This window comes from Haliotis cracherodii, unplaced genomic scaffold (assembly GCF_022045235.1).
Source record: "Haliotis cracherodii isolate W230 unplaced genomic scaffold, xgHalCrac1.p SCAF_5, whole genome shotgun sequence".
Taxonomy (NCBI): Eukaryota; Metazoa; Mollusca; class Gastropoda; order Lepetellida; family Haliotidae; genus Haliotis; species Haliotis cracherodii.
Window position 1 is genome coordinate 7318843 of NW_027266308.1, and position 18881 is coordinate 7337723.

Below are 18881 nucleotides of genomic sequence, written 5' to 3' on the forward strand. Positions count from 1 at the left end.
TCTACCTCACCCAAGGCTCCAGGTATGTCCCTAGTGTCTTACTTCTACCTCACCCAAGGCTCCAGGTATGTCCCTAGTGTCTTACTTCTACCTCACCCAAGGCTCCAGGTATGTCCCTAGTGTCTTACTTCTACCTCACCCAAGGCTCCAGGTATGTCCCTAGTGTCTTACTTCTACCTCACCCGAGGCTCCAGGTGTGTCCCTAGTGTCTTACTTCTACTCACCCAAGGCTCCAGGTATGTCCGACAACTTTTGGCTCCGTAGAGGAGGAGCTTTAATCCACATGATACAGGATTACTCGGTGTTGATTCCAACAAAGAAATTGATGACAGTGTCTCTGACAGTATCACAATTGTATGACATCATTTTAGTGTATTTTGAATTGAGCTGTATTTGTATCAAACACTGATGATGGACAAGATTTTATAAACCTAAGGCTTTGTGATGCAAAATATAATTAGAAAGATGCTCAGTGAGAAAGTATAGTACATGGATCTGTTCTCAGTCCATGTGTTGTGAAGTGTCCACTGCACAAGGTTGATTGTCTCGGTGCCCTTGTTGCAGTGTTGTGGCATACACAGTAGCCCTCGGTCTGGTCATGTCGGTGGGGAGACAGGTGACGGGGAAGATACCTACAGGCAAGGTAGGTGCTGCTTCATCCTGTACATCAAGACGGACTAATTATGTAATGGGTGGAAAAGTGGTACTTTTATGTAACTTTGCGATTCGCTGTGCAGAGTTGCGTCCCTTGGGCACTCCAGAAACCTATGATTGTGGGTTCGAACCCAGGTTCGGCCTGATTATGTTTCTAGGTTTGTCAGCACCATACCCGTGCTCGTAGGTTTCACCGAAGTGCTAAACATCTGAGACCTGCATCACTTCGGCTTTGCCTCCCTCATTAAGCTGACAGGCCGTGATATAACTGGAATACTGTGAAAAACGGCCTTATAAACCCAACTCACTCACTCACCCTCTCTCCAGTTTACAGTTTCAGAGAGTAATATATACAATATATGTCAGAAAGTGTTCCGCCAATTCGATGCCTATATGGGAATTTGTTTTCAGATATGATTTTAGATACTTTATTTTATAAAATTGTTAATGTAAGTTATTTGCGTGATTTATAACTATAAAATAGCACAGCATTATCTATTTCATTTATGATATATACTATTCAAAAGAAGTTAAAGAAGATTCTTTCATATGACTATAGTTACTATATCATGCCATGACAGATTAACTATAGTCACATGAAAGAATCTTCATGACTGGTGTTCATTAACCTCCATTAATCCATAAAATTAACACTACCTGAAATTAAAGCATCCAGAATCCAATATTTAAGTTTGTTTTTAGGTGCAAATTGCTGGAATATTGCGGATGTTGAGTAAAGCAATACTTATTCATTCATTCGGTTTGTATTAACTGTTTGTATAGGATAGAATGATGAATGGTGAAATATAGGGAATTCTTTTAGACATTTGATACTATAATATGATATATCTGTAGTGATGTGATGGTTAGAATTTGTCTCCAGCAACCCATGCTTGTCGTAAGAGGCAAATAGCAGGATTGAGTCGTCAGGCTCACTGACTTGGTTGATTCATGTCATCGTATCCCAGTTGCCTAGATCAATGCTCATGATGTCAATCACTGGATTGTCTGGTCCAGATTTGATTATGTACTGGAATATTGCTGAGCGTGGTATTAAACAACAAACAAAATGATGTAATGGTTTCAGCTGCTGGAGTTGGAAGCCATGCTAGCAGGTGCCCCGGATGCTTTTGTAGCTGTCTCTAAACAGTGGATGAGTATCAAGAAGTATGTCAACTCACCTTGGTTCCAATCCAGACCAACATGTTGTATATGTTAAGCGAGTCTTTGAAAAACTTACGTTATAGGTGAAATTATTTAGTTTAGATCATCATAAAAAATTGCAAGTGAAATTGCCTCCACAAGAAGCATTATTATCACATTGAAATAGTTCCTTGAGAGAAAATAAAAAGTGGCAGGACATCACAGTCACTAGTGGTACTTTTGATCACGGGGATCCTGGGATAGAATAGGTCCCCACCCGCCCATGCTTGTTGTAAGATGCAGCTGAATAAACATATTACTGGGGCAAGCGCATTAAATGACTATGAAATTCCTTCCTTGCTGACCTAGGCTGGAATTATGGAGTTATATTTTGGCTGGGCTAACGAGTCTATGCATGGTCCCATCAAAATCGCGTAACAAAATCGCAATCGGTTCGCAAAATGTCGTGCTGATTTCCATCGATTGCAGGATTTGCAAAGCATGTGTACCGTCAATTTAGCGTCAACATATATATTCCAAATCTTTTCATGTTTTTAATAAAGGTGCCCACATGATTTGATTACTAATAAAGATCTTGATTATCGATCATATCGTCTTGACTGGGCACCGCCATTTTGTTTGAAGCAAATGCAAGTGATATGAGAGGTGGAATGTGATTGGTCAATAGGAGGGACATACAAAGGACATAACTCATAATAGACACTGGTGGTGCTAAGCTCAAGCTCAGAAAATCCAGCCTAGTTCGGCAAGGGTGGAAACTGGACCTTCACAGTCAGTTAACTCCCTTGCCTCTAGAAGATGGTAAATGGATTGAGTGGTCACTATGAGACTTGGCTGATTGCATGTCAATGTACATTGATGACTTTGGATAGTGCACTTTGTATCAATCACTGGTTTGTCTGGTCTAGATTCCATTATTTACAGGCTTCTCTGATACAGCTGAAATATTGCTGACTGGCGTTAAAACAACAAATAATCATTAAAGCTTAACAGTGAAGTTCATATGTACATGCTCTCTCCTTTGTCTGTCTGAACAATTTATTCTCTTCTACCCTTATCTATTAGTTCATCCGTGAACATAGAGGTTAGAACTGGTCTTAAGCAACTCATACTTGTCCTAAAAGGTGACTAATGGGTTCATGCATGTCCTCATATTCTTGTAGGACTTCATTATTTACAGACCACTGTCATACAGCTGGCATATTGCTGAGTATGGCGTTAGACAGCAAACAAACCAAAAAGCGTATCTAGTTCACGTTTCATGCTGTCATTTGGGCTAACAGCTTAAATAAAATGTCATCATTTGTGTTTCAGAAACAACAGTCTTGTCTCAACACTCCCTAAAGTATGGGAGGTTTTTCCAACAGTGCGCCATGTTTTAGAAGCCCTGACAGTTAACACGAGCTCATGTTAATATATAGGAATTTTAACTGTTTTAACTTTTATATGCATTCCAGCATCGATCACACACCCCTTGATATATGCACAACAGTCCCTTGCAAATAATGATCTCATTGGGAAGTCAAAGGTGCTGCATTCTCAGTGATGAAACATGAACTTGTCGTTCAGGAGCAAGGAACACCAGGTGTCATGTCATAGGGGTGGTCTGTATTGTGGGTGGTCTGTATTGTGGGTGGTCTGTATGGGTGAGTATGGGGTGGTCTGTATTGTGGGTGGTCTGTATGGGTGAGTATGGGGTGGTCTGTATTGTGGGTGGTCTGTATGGGCGAGTATGGGGTGGTCTGTATTGTGGGTGGTCTGTATGGGCGAGTATGGGGTGGTCTGTATTGTGGGTGGTCTGTATGGGCCAGTATGGGGTGGTCAGTATTGTGGGTGGTCTGTATGAGTGAGGATGGGGTGGTCTGTATGAGCGAATATGGGCAAGTATGGGCAATTATTGTGGGTGGTCTGTATTGTGGGTGGTCTGTATTGTGAGTGGTCTGTATGGGCGAGTATGGGGTGGTCTGTATTGTGGGTGGTCAGTATTGTGGGTGGTCTGTATTGTGGGTGGTCTGTATGGGTGAGGATGGGGTGGTCTGTATTTGGGGGATCCTAGGTCCCCTGCTATGCCTATCCGTTATATATAGTGCTCTATGCCGCTGTGTGCCTTACTGTTATAAACATGAAGACCAAATAAAAAACATTTTTTAGGATAAATATTCTAGCCCAGATCAGCTTTTTTTCTTGTTTTACAGAAGATCCAAACCTATCTGTATGCAAATGCTAAAAGATTGGTTGAATGTAGGCTCATTTCAAAAACCTTCATGTTGCCAACTCTACTTGAAAATTTCAGATTTATTTTGTATTTGTCAGGGAGAATGCAGTACAGTTTCCCTCTGCTCTAAGTGTTAAGTCAGGGAGAATGCAGTACAGTTTCCCTCTGCTCCAAGTGTTAAGTCAGTGAGAATGCAGTACAGTTTCCCTCTGCTCTAAGTGTTAAGTCAGCGAGAATGCAGTACAGTTTCTCTCTGCTCTAAGTGTTAAGTCGGTGAGAATGCAGTACAGTTTCCCTCTGCTCTAAGTGTTAAGTCAGGGAGAATGCAGTACAGTTTCCCTCTGCTCCAAGTGTTAAGTCAGTGAGAATGCAGTACAGTTTCCTTCTGCTCTAAGTGTTAAGTCAGCGAGAATGCAGTACAGTTTCTCTCTGCTCTAAGTGTTAAGTCGGTGAGAATGCAGTACAGTTTCTCTCTGCTCTAAGTGTTAAGTCGGTGAGAATGCAGTACAGTTTCTCTCTGCTCTAAGTGTTAAGTCAGTGAGAATGCAGTACAGTTTCCCTCTGCTCTAAGTGTTAAGTCAGTGAGAATGCAGTACAGTTTCTCTCTGCTCCAAGTGTAAAGTCGGTGAGAATGCAGTACAGTTTCCCTCTGCTCTAAGTGTTAAGTCGGTGAGAATGCAGTACAGTTTCCTTCTGCTCTAAGTGTTAAGTCAGGGAGAATGCAGTACAGTTTCCCTCTGCTCTAAGTGTTAAGTCGGTGAGAATGCAGTACAGTTTCCCTCTGCTCTAAGCCAACAAAAGTCTGTAATGCCAGAAAGTAAAAAATGTGTGTCCTTTGATGTGTTGAAGTCAAGTCTGGATATAGTGATGAAATCAAAATTTGCCTTAATTCATCACTACAAACTAATTTCTGATATCTGGGAGGTCAGACTTACAAATACTGTGAATATCATAGCTAAGTTTTAATATTACTTGTGGAAAGAGTCAATCATTTGTTGACAAGTTGAGAAAAATCAGTTGATAACAAAGAATTTATGTGATTATAGCAAAAACTCTTATTACTGTCGTCCCTCGCTCTAACTTCCTTCACAATATGTACTGTATTCAACGTAATAAGCCTCCCGCTCTAATAAGCGCCCACGGCGAAATTTGCTAAGATATTGGCTAGAGAACGATCCCAATTAGCACCCCTTCAGATTGATCAATGTACACCAGACTTATTTATTCGCGTATAATACGCACTCGTGTGTTATATGCACCCTTAATTATGGGCAACTAAATTCTGGAAAAATATATCTGTCGTACATAAACATTTCAGGCTGTCAGCATAAACCACGAAATTTATCTTTCAACTCTGTTTTTTTCACCAAAATAACATTCTAATAAGAGCCCCCTATTTCTAATTTTGAGAGCGCCCTGGACGCTTATTACGTTGAATACGGTATGTGGCACAGCACTCTATTCTATGTTGGAGTTCATTATGAATATAGTCAGGAGAAATTGTAAGTATTTTCCAATTTCAGTAACTGTACATTCTGTTACTGCACGACACAAACACTTGCTATATACTACTCAAAAGAAGTTAAAGAACTCCCAATTTATTCCATATGACTACAGTTAATCTGTCATTCTACCATGACATTGGTTCCAAATTAATATAAGAGGTATCTACTCTACAATGGGACTACATCAAATTTCAAAACACATTGGGTTTATGGCCAGTATGTCATGTTTTACCTTACCTGACGCTACACACTGCTATAGGTGTAGCGTCAGGTAAGTAGAAAACCATTGCATTTAATCAGAAATGCTCATGTTAAGACAGATTAACTATAGTCCTATGTAAAAGATGGATGTTCTTTCATTTCTTTTGAGTAGTATAGATTGCAAAGAATAATGATTGTGTTGATTTTACACTTACTAAAATACTCAGATGGAGAATAGATGAGAAATATATTGATTATGAAAACAAATTTGAAAATAAACTTCCATGAGAACAGTATTACAGATGATGAAGGAAATTAAATGTGTCAGTGGAGGTTCTCAGTGTTCAGTGACACTCATGGTGTACCTAGTAACATGGTGACATGATTTATGCAACTTTTCCCAGAAGATTGTGCTAGTTTTCTATGGTTTGAACACAGCCAGATGTCAACAGTGCTGTCAATAAAACAGTTGTTATATCCCAATGGCATTCATGTTGTGTGTACCAGTGAGGTGACCTGTGAAGACCCGGGGTGGAATAGGTCTTCAGCAACCCATGCTTGCCGTAAAAGGCAACTTAGCTTGTCGTAAAAGGCGACTTACAGGATCAGGTGGTCAGGCTCACTGACTTGGTTGATGCATGTCATCTTATCCCAATTGCGTGGAACCCGTGATGATTCCGGGGTAGAATAGGTCTTCAGCAACCCATACTTGCCGTAAAAGGCGACTATGCTTGTCGTAAAAGGCGACTATGCTTGTCGTAAAAGGTGACCAACGGGATCGGGTGGTCAGGCTCGCTGACTTGGTTGATGCACGTCATCGATCCCAATTGCATGGAACCCTGAAGATTTCTGGGTAGAATAGGTCTTCAGCAACCCATACTTGCCATAAATGGCGACTATGCTTGTCGTAAATGGCGACTAACGGGATCGGGTGGTCAGGCTCACTGACTTGGTTGATGCAGGCCATCGATCCCAATTGTGTGGATCGATGATCATGATATCAATCACTGGATTGTCTGGTCCAGATTTGATTATTTACAAACTGCCATCTTATAGATGGAATATTGCTGAGTGCAGCGTTAAACAACAAACAAACCAAACCAGTGGATCAGTTGGGTTTAACGTTGTTTCAAGTTATGTCCCAAAGGAAGGCCGAAGTGATGCAAGTCTCAAACTTTTACCACTGTGGGCAAACCCACAGGTATGGAACCGATAAACCTGAAAACATATTTTGGGCGACTGAAGTTTGTCATAGATTTCTAGGATTCCCAAGTTGTCTAGCAGAGGAGGCAGAAAGATATTTTGCCCCTGTGGGGAATCCAGGTTAGAATAGCTCCCCAGCAACCTATACTGGTCATAGTAGACAACAAAATTGATCTGGAGGTCAGTCGCATTAAAATCAGATCTTAGATCCCGCTATCACTTAACAAATATCTGGTCGTTCTGACGTGACCCCTAATGGGATGTCCTCAGATCTTTGTTTAGCGGCAGCGAGAACTTAGATCAGATTTTAATTGAGATTGATCTGGTGGTCAGACACTGTGACTTGGTTGATTTCATGTCATCATATCCGATAGCTTGAGCTGTTGCTCATGATATCAATCACTGGTTTGTCTGGCCCAGGCTTAATTATTGTCAGCCTGTAAACAATACAATTAAAGGGTAAATGGGAAATACTGACTGCATTTATGGAATGTTGTCTTTTCAAACATCATATGGGGGCAGGTCTAAGACGCTGCAATTCGCTGTGCAGAGTTGCGTCCCTTGGGCACGCCAGAAACCTATGATTGTGGGTTCGAATCCCGATTCGCCCCGATTATGTTTCTAGGTTTGTCAGCACCATACCGTGTGTGGGTTTTCCCGAAGTGGTAAACGTCTGAGACCTGCATTACCTTTTCCATGTGCTTTTCCACCACATTAAGCTGACACACCATGATATAACTGGAATACTGTTAAAAGCGGTGTTAAACCCAACTCCCTCACTCACTCACTGAAACGTGATATAAAGCATGGTAAGACTCCATACATGTAAGACTGTACACACCGATATTTCTTGTCTGCATGTACATGGATACAAGTAACTTATGTGAGTCAGCTTGAGGTGAGGTGTAATGGGGTTTAACATCGCGTCCAAGGTTATTACACTTATATAGCGGCGTGCATGCACGTGTTTGTGTGGCTGCTTGTACTAGGCCGGACTGATGCCGATTTATAGTGTTAACCCAGAGATACCATGACGATCTACCATTAGACCAAGGAGACCCTCTCCGCCTAAGGAAGAGTCGTGTCCTTTACACTAAAAACTTCGTGATGGGTGCAGCTGTTACTGGCATGATACTGTCCGTCACACATTCGTGACCAACTCGTGTTATTCCGGGACAAGCCGAATAGTCTTCTTGCAGGTTACGGAAAGAGGCAAGTGGTGACGAATGTGTCCGTCTTATACACAGATAAGACACATTATATCGGGCTTTTTCGGAATATGTGTACATTTCGCCACTGTCATGTTCATAAGCTCATGAAATTCGCGGATGAGAAGCGCTTAGTGGTAAAGTTCAGAGATGCGACCATAAAATATTCAAGTTTTAACATTACGCTGAAAAAAACCCGGATCGCTACATCGACAGCTGTTCTTATTTTAATACGAACAGTAGACTTTTAGTTGTGTCACCCCTTTGAGCATTGACATACATCCTTGGATATTTCAGTCTGGTTGATGAAACAACTTGATTCCCGTGTGTCCGACGAACGTTGTACCTCTGCGATATTTACATATAATACTCGTGATTAACTCTGAATGGAAGAAATGCAATCGCCCACCTGTTCTCGGGGGCCTGGTGGTATGAAATATATTTGTTTCGATTTCACTAAATGATATCCAACTCTAAGTATAATCATTAAACATATCTTTAAAAGACACGTTCACGTAACTGTTAGACAAATGTGTTCGAGATTAGCATGTGGGTCAGCCAACGCATATTGCCGCAAGATCGATGGTTTTTTCGTCCATAGTTTCCTGAGACAAACGGCTTAGACTAAACAAATTGTCAAAACGGACCCTCTTAAGAGGCTTGAGAATGATGGATGAAGTGCGACCTTTTCATCATGTTTCCCATATTCTCATCAAAAAGTCCTGTTTATCATTCCGGTCAAACTCTAGGATGGGTTAATTAATATTTTTTACGCTTTCAAGCTAGGTTCAAACCCATGAACGTGTGGCCTTATCTTAGCGAGTAGGTAATCTTAAATGAGGCAACGCAGCTGTTTGGTTTACGCATGCGCAGTGGACTGGTTTGGTTCTTGTTCAGTATTAGAAGGAATGTCCCGTGTCAAATAGACGTTTAAATAATTACCATCGCGATGCTCGAATCAGACAGGCGACATCTGCTTTTGGGAATGTGATCCACGAAAAGTGTTTTAATTGAATTCTAAAGAATTTAATCAAGCACGTTTTTGCCATGAAGAGTGTAAATTTCTTTTCTCGCCTGTCAAGATGGATTTTGAAAGGAAGGAACATTTGGTCTTTCTTTCGTCGCATTCTATCTTTGTGAGATAATAAATATTCTCATAATTTGACACGCTGAAATTAAGTATCGTTGAATAACACTTTTGGCATTCTATACAGACGCATCGTATTAATTTCGTCACTGGCTACAATTATTAAGGTAATTGACGTTTGCAATGGGGTAACTTGAAACGTTGTTACTGTCGCTGTATCTAAACTTCTTCCACGACGAGGATCGCATTCTCCGCGTGTTCCAAAAGACTCGGGTCCCACACACGGGCGATCTTCGTTCTCGTATATTACTCTCTTTATTTGAGCTCGGGGTAGTATTAACGAGATTCCTGATCCTCGGAGCAAGCTTTACGTGCGGTTCTGCAGATAACTTTAACAGAACAACGTAGCCTTGTAGAAGGACAATCGGACTTGCTGCTAAGCAACATTTGTGTGTTGACATTTCGCACGTGCAAGGTCATGTGTTTATGACGTGTCACATCAGGGATTGTACGTTCAATAAAATATAGATAAGGCCAAATCTAACGGTAGCTGTTCTGTGCCTGCTGCCCAACAAGCTGATATTGCTGCCAAAGCCAGACCACCACCGTTGTATGTTTATATTAATTTGTCATTTTCATAAATAATGGCGGCATCGCATGAAAGCCTGATAGTATTGGATAGACCTATAAGGACACAAGCGACATTGGTGTGTTTATTTCATGTTGGGCTGAGTCGAAATAAGGGTACACGTGACTAGATTAAGTCTGTTTTCAGAAAAAAGGAGTTTAATGTGTTACAAGTAGATATGCGTTTTATCAAATGTATCCGTACCGTGTACACAGAATTGAGACTATCTCTGTTTGACGATAGAAATTAGATATCCCACCAAAGCTGAAAAAATACCCCCCTTGCGAGTCATCATTCGATAACGATGTTAATTTTGCAGAGTGTATTCCGCATGGGATTTATTGAGGTTGGGTGTAATAAGTAATTGGGATTATCTGTAATTATGTTAAAATTATTAAGCCATCTTGCGTTATGGAAATGTCAATATATAAGTTTGGTTTTTTTAAACGTTTTTATTGTTCCCAGAGTTGTAGATTAATACAGTATTCCGTCAAAGACATATTTCGGATTGCATAGAATGGCACAATACACTCTTTAAACAATTAAAGGGTTGGAAACAAACATTGTGCCATTTCAAACCAAAACGGTTGCAACACACAATCAGACTCAAACATGTCCTGTGTCAACAGCGAGCTATGAATCAAATGCTGAGAATAAAGGAGAGAGAACCATTTTTTGTTAAAGTTATTTTTGTCATCCTTTTTATAGCAATAAATTTCTCGATTGAATGTATGTTATTAAATAGTTTTAAAAGTTGACTAATTTCGGTTTGGTTCCTTTAATTCCACTTACACGAATATGCCTTTTCCCCAATAAAACTATATGATTGATTCAAGTATTAGAGTAGTTAGAACCAAACCAAATAAGATATTTTGTCAATTGAATTTTTTGTGAAAGATAATTGTTAAGCCAAAGTTCGAGATCATGCCAAAATTGTTTAGTTTCATTACATTCCCAAAAGACATGGCTGACGTCCTCATTGACAGCATGTTAATATATAAGCTGGTTGGGTTGTTGTTTAACACCGCACTCAGCAATATTCCAGCTATATGACAGCGGTCTGTAAATAATCGAATCTGGACCAGACAATCCAGTGATTAATATCATAAGCATCGATCCACGCATTTGAGATTGATGACGTGCATCAACCAAGTCAGGGAGCCTGACCACCCGATCCCGTTAGTCGCCTCTTACGGCAAGCATGGGTTGCTGAAGACATATTCTACCCCGGAATCTTCACGGGTCATGTGGTTTAGTGGATAGAGGTTGGTCAAAATACTGTGCAAAATAGTGGTGAAAATTATATGAATAGATCACTCAAAAATCAGTGATACACCAGGTGTTCGCGAAAAGGGTAAGCATGTCCTGCCCTATCGGTCCCCCCGCCACTCACAATTTGCATAAATATAAAAACTAAAACACCTCCAAGAAGATACACTGTAAAAATATTACGGTCTGGTCCAGAAACGAACGATGACGTTTACCAGCAGCCAAGTAGGATGTATCCAAAGAAACTTTTTTTTCTTAGATTAATCCATTTAATATACATATAAACACCACTTGTGCGCCGTTAAACAACAAACCAAACCAAAAACTAAACCCTGTGTACTCAGACATCTCCGGAAAATTTGAGATAAATTTGAAATTAAACCATATCTAAAAGTAATCACTCCATTAGAAGACCGCAAAACGGTTACAAGGCTAAGACTCACGACTTCCAGATTAGAGAGGAAGATACTCAAACACGCCACCCGCAGATCATGTTCTGTAATACTAAATAGAAGATAAACACCTTCTGTTGAAATGCCCTCTCTACAAAGGTCTGAGACTAGAACTAATATGATCATCCGCCTTAGCTATGCATCCAGTATCACTTGAAATACTACTCTTTCCACCAGAGCCTTCTGCAAAAAATATCCTCTTTTACAAAATGTTCATGCAAAGAAAATCTACATCTCTTCTCAAGATTTTATACTTACAATGGATATATTTCTGTACATTGTGTCTTCTCCTTCTTCTTCTCCTTCTTTTTCTCCCCTTCTTCTACTCCTTCTTCATCGTCTTCTCCCCTTCTTCTCCCTCGTCTTCTTCTTCTGCTTCTCCTGCTTCTTCTCCTTCTCCTCCCTCCTCACCCCCTCTTCTTCTTCTGCTTCTCCCCTTCTTCTCCCTCGTCTTCTTCTTCTGCTTCTCCTTCTCCTGCTTCTTCTCCTTCTCCTCCCTCCTCACCCCTTCTTCTTCTTCTGCTTCTCCCCTTCTTCTCCCTCGTCTTCTCCTTCTTCTCCTTCTTCTTCTTCTTCTTCTTCTGCTTCCTCTTCTCCTTCCCCCTTCTTCTTCTCCCCTTCCTCTTCTCCTTCTCCATTCTTCTTCTGCTTCTTCTTCTCCCCCTTCTTCTTCCTTTTCTTCTGCTTCTTCTTATCTGATGTGTTCACATGAATGAGAAATATAATTGGTTCCTTTCAACACAACAGATGCAAAAGTATGGTGCAAATGTCTGATTGGGGGGGGGGAGGGGGTGTCGTTCGTTCACTCACTCACTCACTCACTCAAATAGATAAGCATAGTTACCCAGTATTAACTTTGATGTGTATATATATATAAAATACAGCCCACGCAAGTCTATAATGTTTTGGCAAGTATATATTACTGCAGTAGAAAGTGAAGAGAGTCTCTGGGCTCCCTTTTATTATATTTTTAATAAGATAATTGAACAACTGTTGTTGTTTTCTGTACGATATGTTCATTTCAGAGACTCGATGTTAGTCTAACAAGACACCAGCGCGCACGCATGTGGTCATCCTGGCATCTAGTAATCTGACACCCCCAGATTGCGTTATAGTGAGGCGAGGACAGGTAGATGGGGTAACATGACTCTTGACAGGCGGGGGCGTGGGACCCCCGGGGGTGGGTCACGTGACCAGAACAACAATTTTTCTCTTTGGCATATGACATTCTTTCTGCGTTAGAGTCACTGACAAAAAGAATGGTATCAGTACACTGTGGGTTTTTTCTCACGCAGAGCGTGTGAGCAAAAGTTCGTTTAAACTTAGTGTTTTAATATGTTATTCCAAGAAGTGTTTGACAGATATGTAATTCATAACCATTGAGTTACACCCTTCATGGTCGTCTCCGACGAGGTTGTAACGGTTAATTGATCTATCGATGCATAGCAATTGTTCATGGTAGGGTGACAAAGTCTATGACAATTTAAAATACCAACAAATAGCATGTACCGTGCTAATCTACCGTTAATTCAGACACTCCTAGCAATCTACCGTTAATCCAGACACCCTTAGCAATCTAACGTTAAGCCCGACACCCCTAGCAATCTACTTTTAAGCAAGGCATCCCTAGCAAGCAACCGTTAATCCAGACACCCCTAGCAATCTACCGCTAACCTAGACTCCTTTAGCAATCAATCGTTAATCCAGACACCCCTAGCAATCTACCGCTTACCTAGACTCCTTTAGCAATCAATCGTTAATCCAGACACCCCTAGCAATCTACCGCTAACCTAGACTCCTTTAGCAATCGATCGTTAATCCAGACACCCCTAGCAATCTACCGTTAACCTAGACTCCTTTAGCAATCAATCGTTAATCCAGACACCCCTAGCAATCTACCGTTAACCTAGACTCCTTTAGCAATCAATCGTTAATCCAGACACCCCTAGCAATCTACCGTTAAGCCCGACACCCCTAGCAATCTACCGTTAACCAAGACACCCCTAGCAATCTACCGTTAACCCAGACACTTCCAACATGCACTGAAGGGTGGGAAGGGTGGAAAAAGGGGTCTAACTGCTCCCTGCGATAAGTGACTCGTGACGTGGATATTATGTACACTCCACAACGACCGCCGCCACCGCCACCCCACCCCCCACCAATTTTCAAATTCCTGGCTCCGTCTCGGACATAATTACAGCAGTCGTTATTCCACAGTGATCAATCCCTTGACAGCGACCCGATATCATCTTTGATATATCATATTTAGCAGGCATATTTGCACTATCTCCTAATACACTGTTGACGAATTCGTCATCAATGACCTATTATTCCATTAGGAGACTACAACATCAAAGACGTTCCTTCATCCGCAGCAATACCACCATTTCAGCACGACATCTCCGCGCATAGCGCTAAACGCCGGCAAACAGATTCCCGCCATTTTAACGACATCAACAGGATGTTATCGCCGTGATTATCTCCCAACACCACAGAAGTGAGGGTCTGTGGGGCTGCGGCTGTTTCATGTCACGACTTCATGTTGCTTTCACGACATCTTGTTGCACAGCAGTCTTCATTAATGTATTAGTTTTAAATGACTGCTAGTCGTAATGAGCCTCTAATTTCAATGACCACTACACCTGCATTAGATTAGAATACTGATGGAAAACACTAATGCAGGTTTTACACGGCACACACACACACACACACACAAACACACACACACACACACACACACACCACTAGGAAACCACTCATTCGTGACCAACTCATGTTATTCCGGGACAAGCCGAATAGCGACTCGTGCCCCTCTCATGGCCATTTTTGCGACCGGGTTCCGTCTTAGCGCAAACGGGCACAACTAAAACAATTGTCAACTCGTTGCGTAATGGTTAACATATATTTCCCCATATATTATATATATTTTAGATGCCTTTTAAAGCACATCGGGACGTGCGGAATTATACAGTATGATTGAACACATTTATCTGTGTCTTGGGTATATTTTTAGATGCAAGACATATGTAAAATCAAAAAATATTTCTGAGGGATTCTTTGACGAAGTACTTGAAATCATACGCGCACTCTGATTGTTTTGTCGTATTTTCGCGCATAACATTCATCGATAGGGGGACGAGTCTTCTTGCAGGTTACGGAAAGGGGCGAGTGCTGACGAATGAGAAACCACTAAAATGTAGACTAACATTATAGTCTCTCAAATGAAAATATTTTACGGAAAAAACGTTAAATTATCCTCATGCAATGAAATAAAAGGAATAAAATGAGCCTAGAGACGCTCATCATTTTCAGAAACTGAAACTGCAGCAATCTAGACTTGCTAAATATTATAGACATGCATAGGCTATATTGGATATATTTGTTTCAGGTCCTGTGTGACAGACTAACAGAGAGGAATAGTCACACTTTAACTCATATTTTAAAGATCCAAAACTCTACAGGGACATTGATAAAAAAGAAAACAAAACAAATTTCCTGCTTTCACTTCTCGTACTTTTCCTTTTCGAGAACCCCTGGTGTCATCGTGATTTTAAGTGATCCATTCATATAATTTTCATTGGTATTTTGCCCAATGCAATCTGTTTCGGCGGATAATCGAGACTGGTTATTCTCTGGCGTTGACGTTTTTTAATGTCTTTGTTACAAATATTCTTGGTCTACTAACGCCCCTTTCAATAAAACGCCCCGTGGGATTTCCGGGTAAGCACAGATCCTCGTCAACCTGTGCTGATCGTAAGAGACAACTCAGTGGATGGGGTGTTCAGGCTTGGTGACTTGAGAATGGTTGATAGCGTGTGCTCCTGCCCCGACGGTTTTGGACGTTACACATAATATCAATCACCGGATTGTCTGTTCCAGACTCGATTACCTACATGCCGCCGTCATATATTCACATGCACAAAAGTTAAGCGCCACCCACCATATTTGTGAGCTGTTACTTTTGGCACTTAATGATGACTATTATAACGAGATGTACGATTGGTATAAGTCGTATATGTAAACCTCATGTGATGCAAAAGTTGTCCCAAAGCAAGTTTATTTTGTGTTCCAAAAGAATATGAACAGAGAGGATTTTTACCGAAGACCAGAAATTGAAGGATTAGGAAACATTGAAAAACCTTTTTTTGTCATGTAACTGTCATGATATCAGCAGACCATATCAGGTGTTACATAGGCACCCTAGGGAAAGCAGAGTCTATTGCAAGACAGAAACGTCAGTAACGTGTGTGTGATCCTCGGACATTGACCACAGCTTCAAACCTACCTTCAATGACTGTCATTGACATCATTGGTTTGACATTGTTTGACATTCAAACGAGTGATAACACTGTGATGACGACCCATTTGTCTTGCAATGGCCCTGCATGACATGCCAGCATTTTTCATGCCTATCACTTGCCATCTTTCAGCGTTCGTTAACTTTCTCCTCACCATGGCTGATTTTCAACCACTATTGGAAGGGGAATGGAGCAAAATGGAACCACGTGTCTGAAACTTTAATTTCACTATTTATAGGGTAGGGGAACTGCAGCAACACGTAAAGCACGCTTTCCTTGTGGTATCTGGACAAATTTGGGTTCGCGAAACTATGGAAGCCTAATTCAGTCATACATAATCATATTTCGTATTTCTGATTCCCACACGTGATATCAAGGGACTATGAATATGGTGGCGCTTAACTTTTGTGCATGTGTATAGTTGGAATATTGTCGAGTGTGGCCTTAAGCAACAAGCAAACGCCAAATGAACGGATGCAAGAATATTTTTCTTGGTTATGTTTTAAATTTAATCACGTGTGTTCATGTAGAAACAATCTCTCAGAAGCATCGATCTAGGATGATGAAATACATCAACAAAGTCAGTCACTCGATCCCGCTAGTCGCCCCTTACGACAAGCATGGGTTGCTGAAGACCAATTCTAACAAGTGTAGAGCCTGACAAAGTAAATGGTTAACGATCGAAACGATCAAATTACTCATTCACATCTAAAATCTGTACAGTAATGTTTACTTATGTAATCTTACACATACGATAATGTTTTAAAAGCAGGTTATTTTAAAAGTATATAATCATGTGTTTATGGTATTTTTACAATAATTTGATAAGGCCAAAAGAAACGTTCGAGAAACAGATCTTGGATTTTTCACCCTATGATAACAACAACAGGTTAATGTTGTCCAAAATTCTTTTTGTGAATTTAAAGGGTTTACAACCCAAATAGCACAGATCAAGCCTTACAATGCACAACCATAGATATACAGTACATATATGGGGATTACAATATCATTACATTTATAAACCGAATTATCGTTACATTTGTCAGTTGCTGTAGATATGCTTCTGTGCTTCTGTGCTTCTGTGCTTCAATGTATGTGTTTTTATCCTTCAGGTAAGTGCGATGTAAATATCCCACAGCTGGCTTAACCTTTTGTAAATTTAAGAAAATAAATGTTTTATCATAAACGTTAGATCGATATCAAGACGCGACATATATGTAATATGGGTATTGGCGTATACGGTCGAGTGGAGAGAACTATTGTTTTATTCGCATTATTAAAAAGGATAACAAAAATGCGATTTAAAACATTTAGAAAGATGTTAAGCGTATTACAATCATTAACCTTATGTGTGTGTGTGTGTGTGTGTGTGTGTGTGTGTGTGTGTGTTTGTGTGTGTGTGTGTGTGTGTGTGTTTGTGTTTGTGTGTGTGTGTGTGTGTGTGTGTGTTTGTGTGTGTGTGTGTGTGTGTGTGTGTGTGTGTTTGTTTGTTTGTTTGTTTGTTTGTTTGTTTGTTTGTTTGTGAAGGTTAACCAAGAAGGAACATTGACAAAAGTATGTGAAGGAAATACGTATCACGCACTCATTGCTATCATGAATTGAGAATGTCGTAGGGCTAAGATCGCTTTGTGGAACTGTGCCAACAATAAAGTAATTCTTCAAAGAAAAACTTGCAATACGGACTTTAGAAATCCCGTTATGACAAATGAGGCCAGGGTTACATTTACCTTGGAGCACATTACTTGGATTTCGAAGATTATATGACAGCGATACCATTGATATATCACTGAGATTAGACAGTTCACTATTATCAACAATTTGGTAAACCAGATACACTATCCGTTTTCTACCGTAATTGTGGTGATTCCTTGCAGATGCAGATAACCGTAGCTGCTTCTCACAGTATGTGCGTTAATTCATCACTTTCCTCAATGCAAAGATATCCTTGGCTTTACGTGTACACATAAAATGAGTGTTTTCACATTTGCGGTTGTAATTGTGAAATTGATGCCAAGAAATTTGTTTTGGAACATACGACATTACGCCGAGGTTTCAAATGTTGCAATCTAGAATCAAACACTCAATAACAACCGTAAATCTGAAAACACATAATGTTTATCTACAATGTACATAGTCTGTCTTACAGACCCTGATACAAATATATAACAAATACAGCCCATGCAAGTCTATAATGTTTGGCAAGTCTAGATTACTGCAGTATCTGAAAATGAAGAGAGTCCCTGGGCTACCTTTTATTATATTTTTATTAAGATAATTGAACAACTGTTTTTTTAGACTTCAATGTAAAATATAAAGTTACTAATATAAAATTTCCGTGGTACCCACTTCCTACGTGAACTATAAGCTGTGAGACAGACAGAGGATATCTCTCTGCATGTATATAGTAAATGAATGTTACATGTATATAGTGAATGAATCTTGCACGTGTATAGTAAATGAATGTTGCATGTGTATAGTAAATGAATGTTACATGTGTATAGTAAATGAATGTTGCATGTGTATAGTAAATGAATGTTGTATGTGTATAGTAAATGAATGTTGCATGTGTACAGTAAATGAATGGTGTATGTATATAGTAAATGAATGTTGCATGTGTACAGTAAATGAATCTTGCACGTGTATAGTAAATGAATGTTACATGTGTATAGTAAATGAATGTTGCATGTGTATAGTAAATGAATGTTGCATGTGTACAGTAAATGAATGTTGTATGTATATAGTAAATGAATGTTGCATGTGTACAGTAAATGAATGTTGCATGTATATAGTAAATGAATGTGGCATGTATATAGTAAATGAATCTTGCACGTGTATAGTAAATGAATGTGGCATGTGTATAGTAAATGAATGTTTCATGTATATAGTAAATGAATGTTGCATGTTTATAATAAATGAATGGTGCATGTTTATAGTAAATGAATGTTGCATGTATATATTAAATGAATGGTGTATGTGTACAGTAAATGAAAGTTGCAT

At 40.0% G+C, this 18881-nt stretch overlaps 2 protein-coding genes and 1 pseudogene across 3 annotated transcripts in view; 2 read left to right on the forward strand and 1 right to left on the reverse strand.

The window, feature by feature from the left end:
• The window catches only part of LOC139443015 (tetratricopeptide repeat protein 13-like), a 32539-nt gene extending 29062 nt beyond the window's left edge, over nt 1-3477 (forward strand). For both annotated transcript variants that reach the window (XM_071223938.1, XM_071223939.1), the window contains exons 23-25: nt 565-643; nt 1742-1821; nt 3133-3477. In XM_071223938.1, coding sequence (XP_071080039.1) covers nt 565-643; nt 1742-1821; nt 3133-3232 — 259 coding nt within the window. In that variant the 3' untranslated portion in view covers nt 3233-3477. The remainder of the gene's footprint in view (nt 1-564; nt 644-1741; nt 1822-3132) is intronic.
• On the forward strand, nt 3442-4170 carry LOC139443016 (uncharacterized; annotated as a pseudogene).
• Nucleotides 4171-11908: 7738 nt separating this feature from the next.
• On the reverse strand, nt 11909-15893 carry LOC139442341 (octapeptide-repeat protein T2-like). Its single transcript, XM_071223140.1, has 2 exons — nt 15872-15893; nt 11909-12276 (listed from the first exon to the last, which is right to left on the reverse strand). The coding sequence occupies exons 1-2, from the start codon at nt 15891-15893 to the stop codon at nt 11909-11911; spliced, it is 390 nt and encodes a 129-aa protein (XP_071079241.1).
• Nucleotides 15894-18881: the final 2988 nt, after the last annotated feature.

Coding starts and splice junctions, on each gene's coding strand:
- LOC139442341 (XM_071223140.1), bottom strand. CDS start 15,893: ATGTCAATGACAGTCATTGAAG. Junction 12,277..15,871: donor GTCAATGACAGTCATTGAAG/GTAGGTTTGAAG, acceptor ACATCAGATAAG/AAGAAGCAGAAGAAAAGGAA.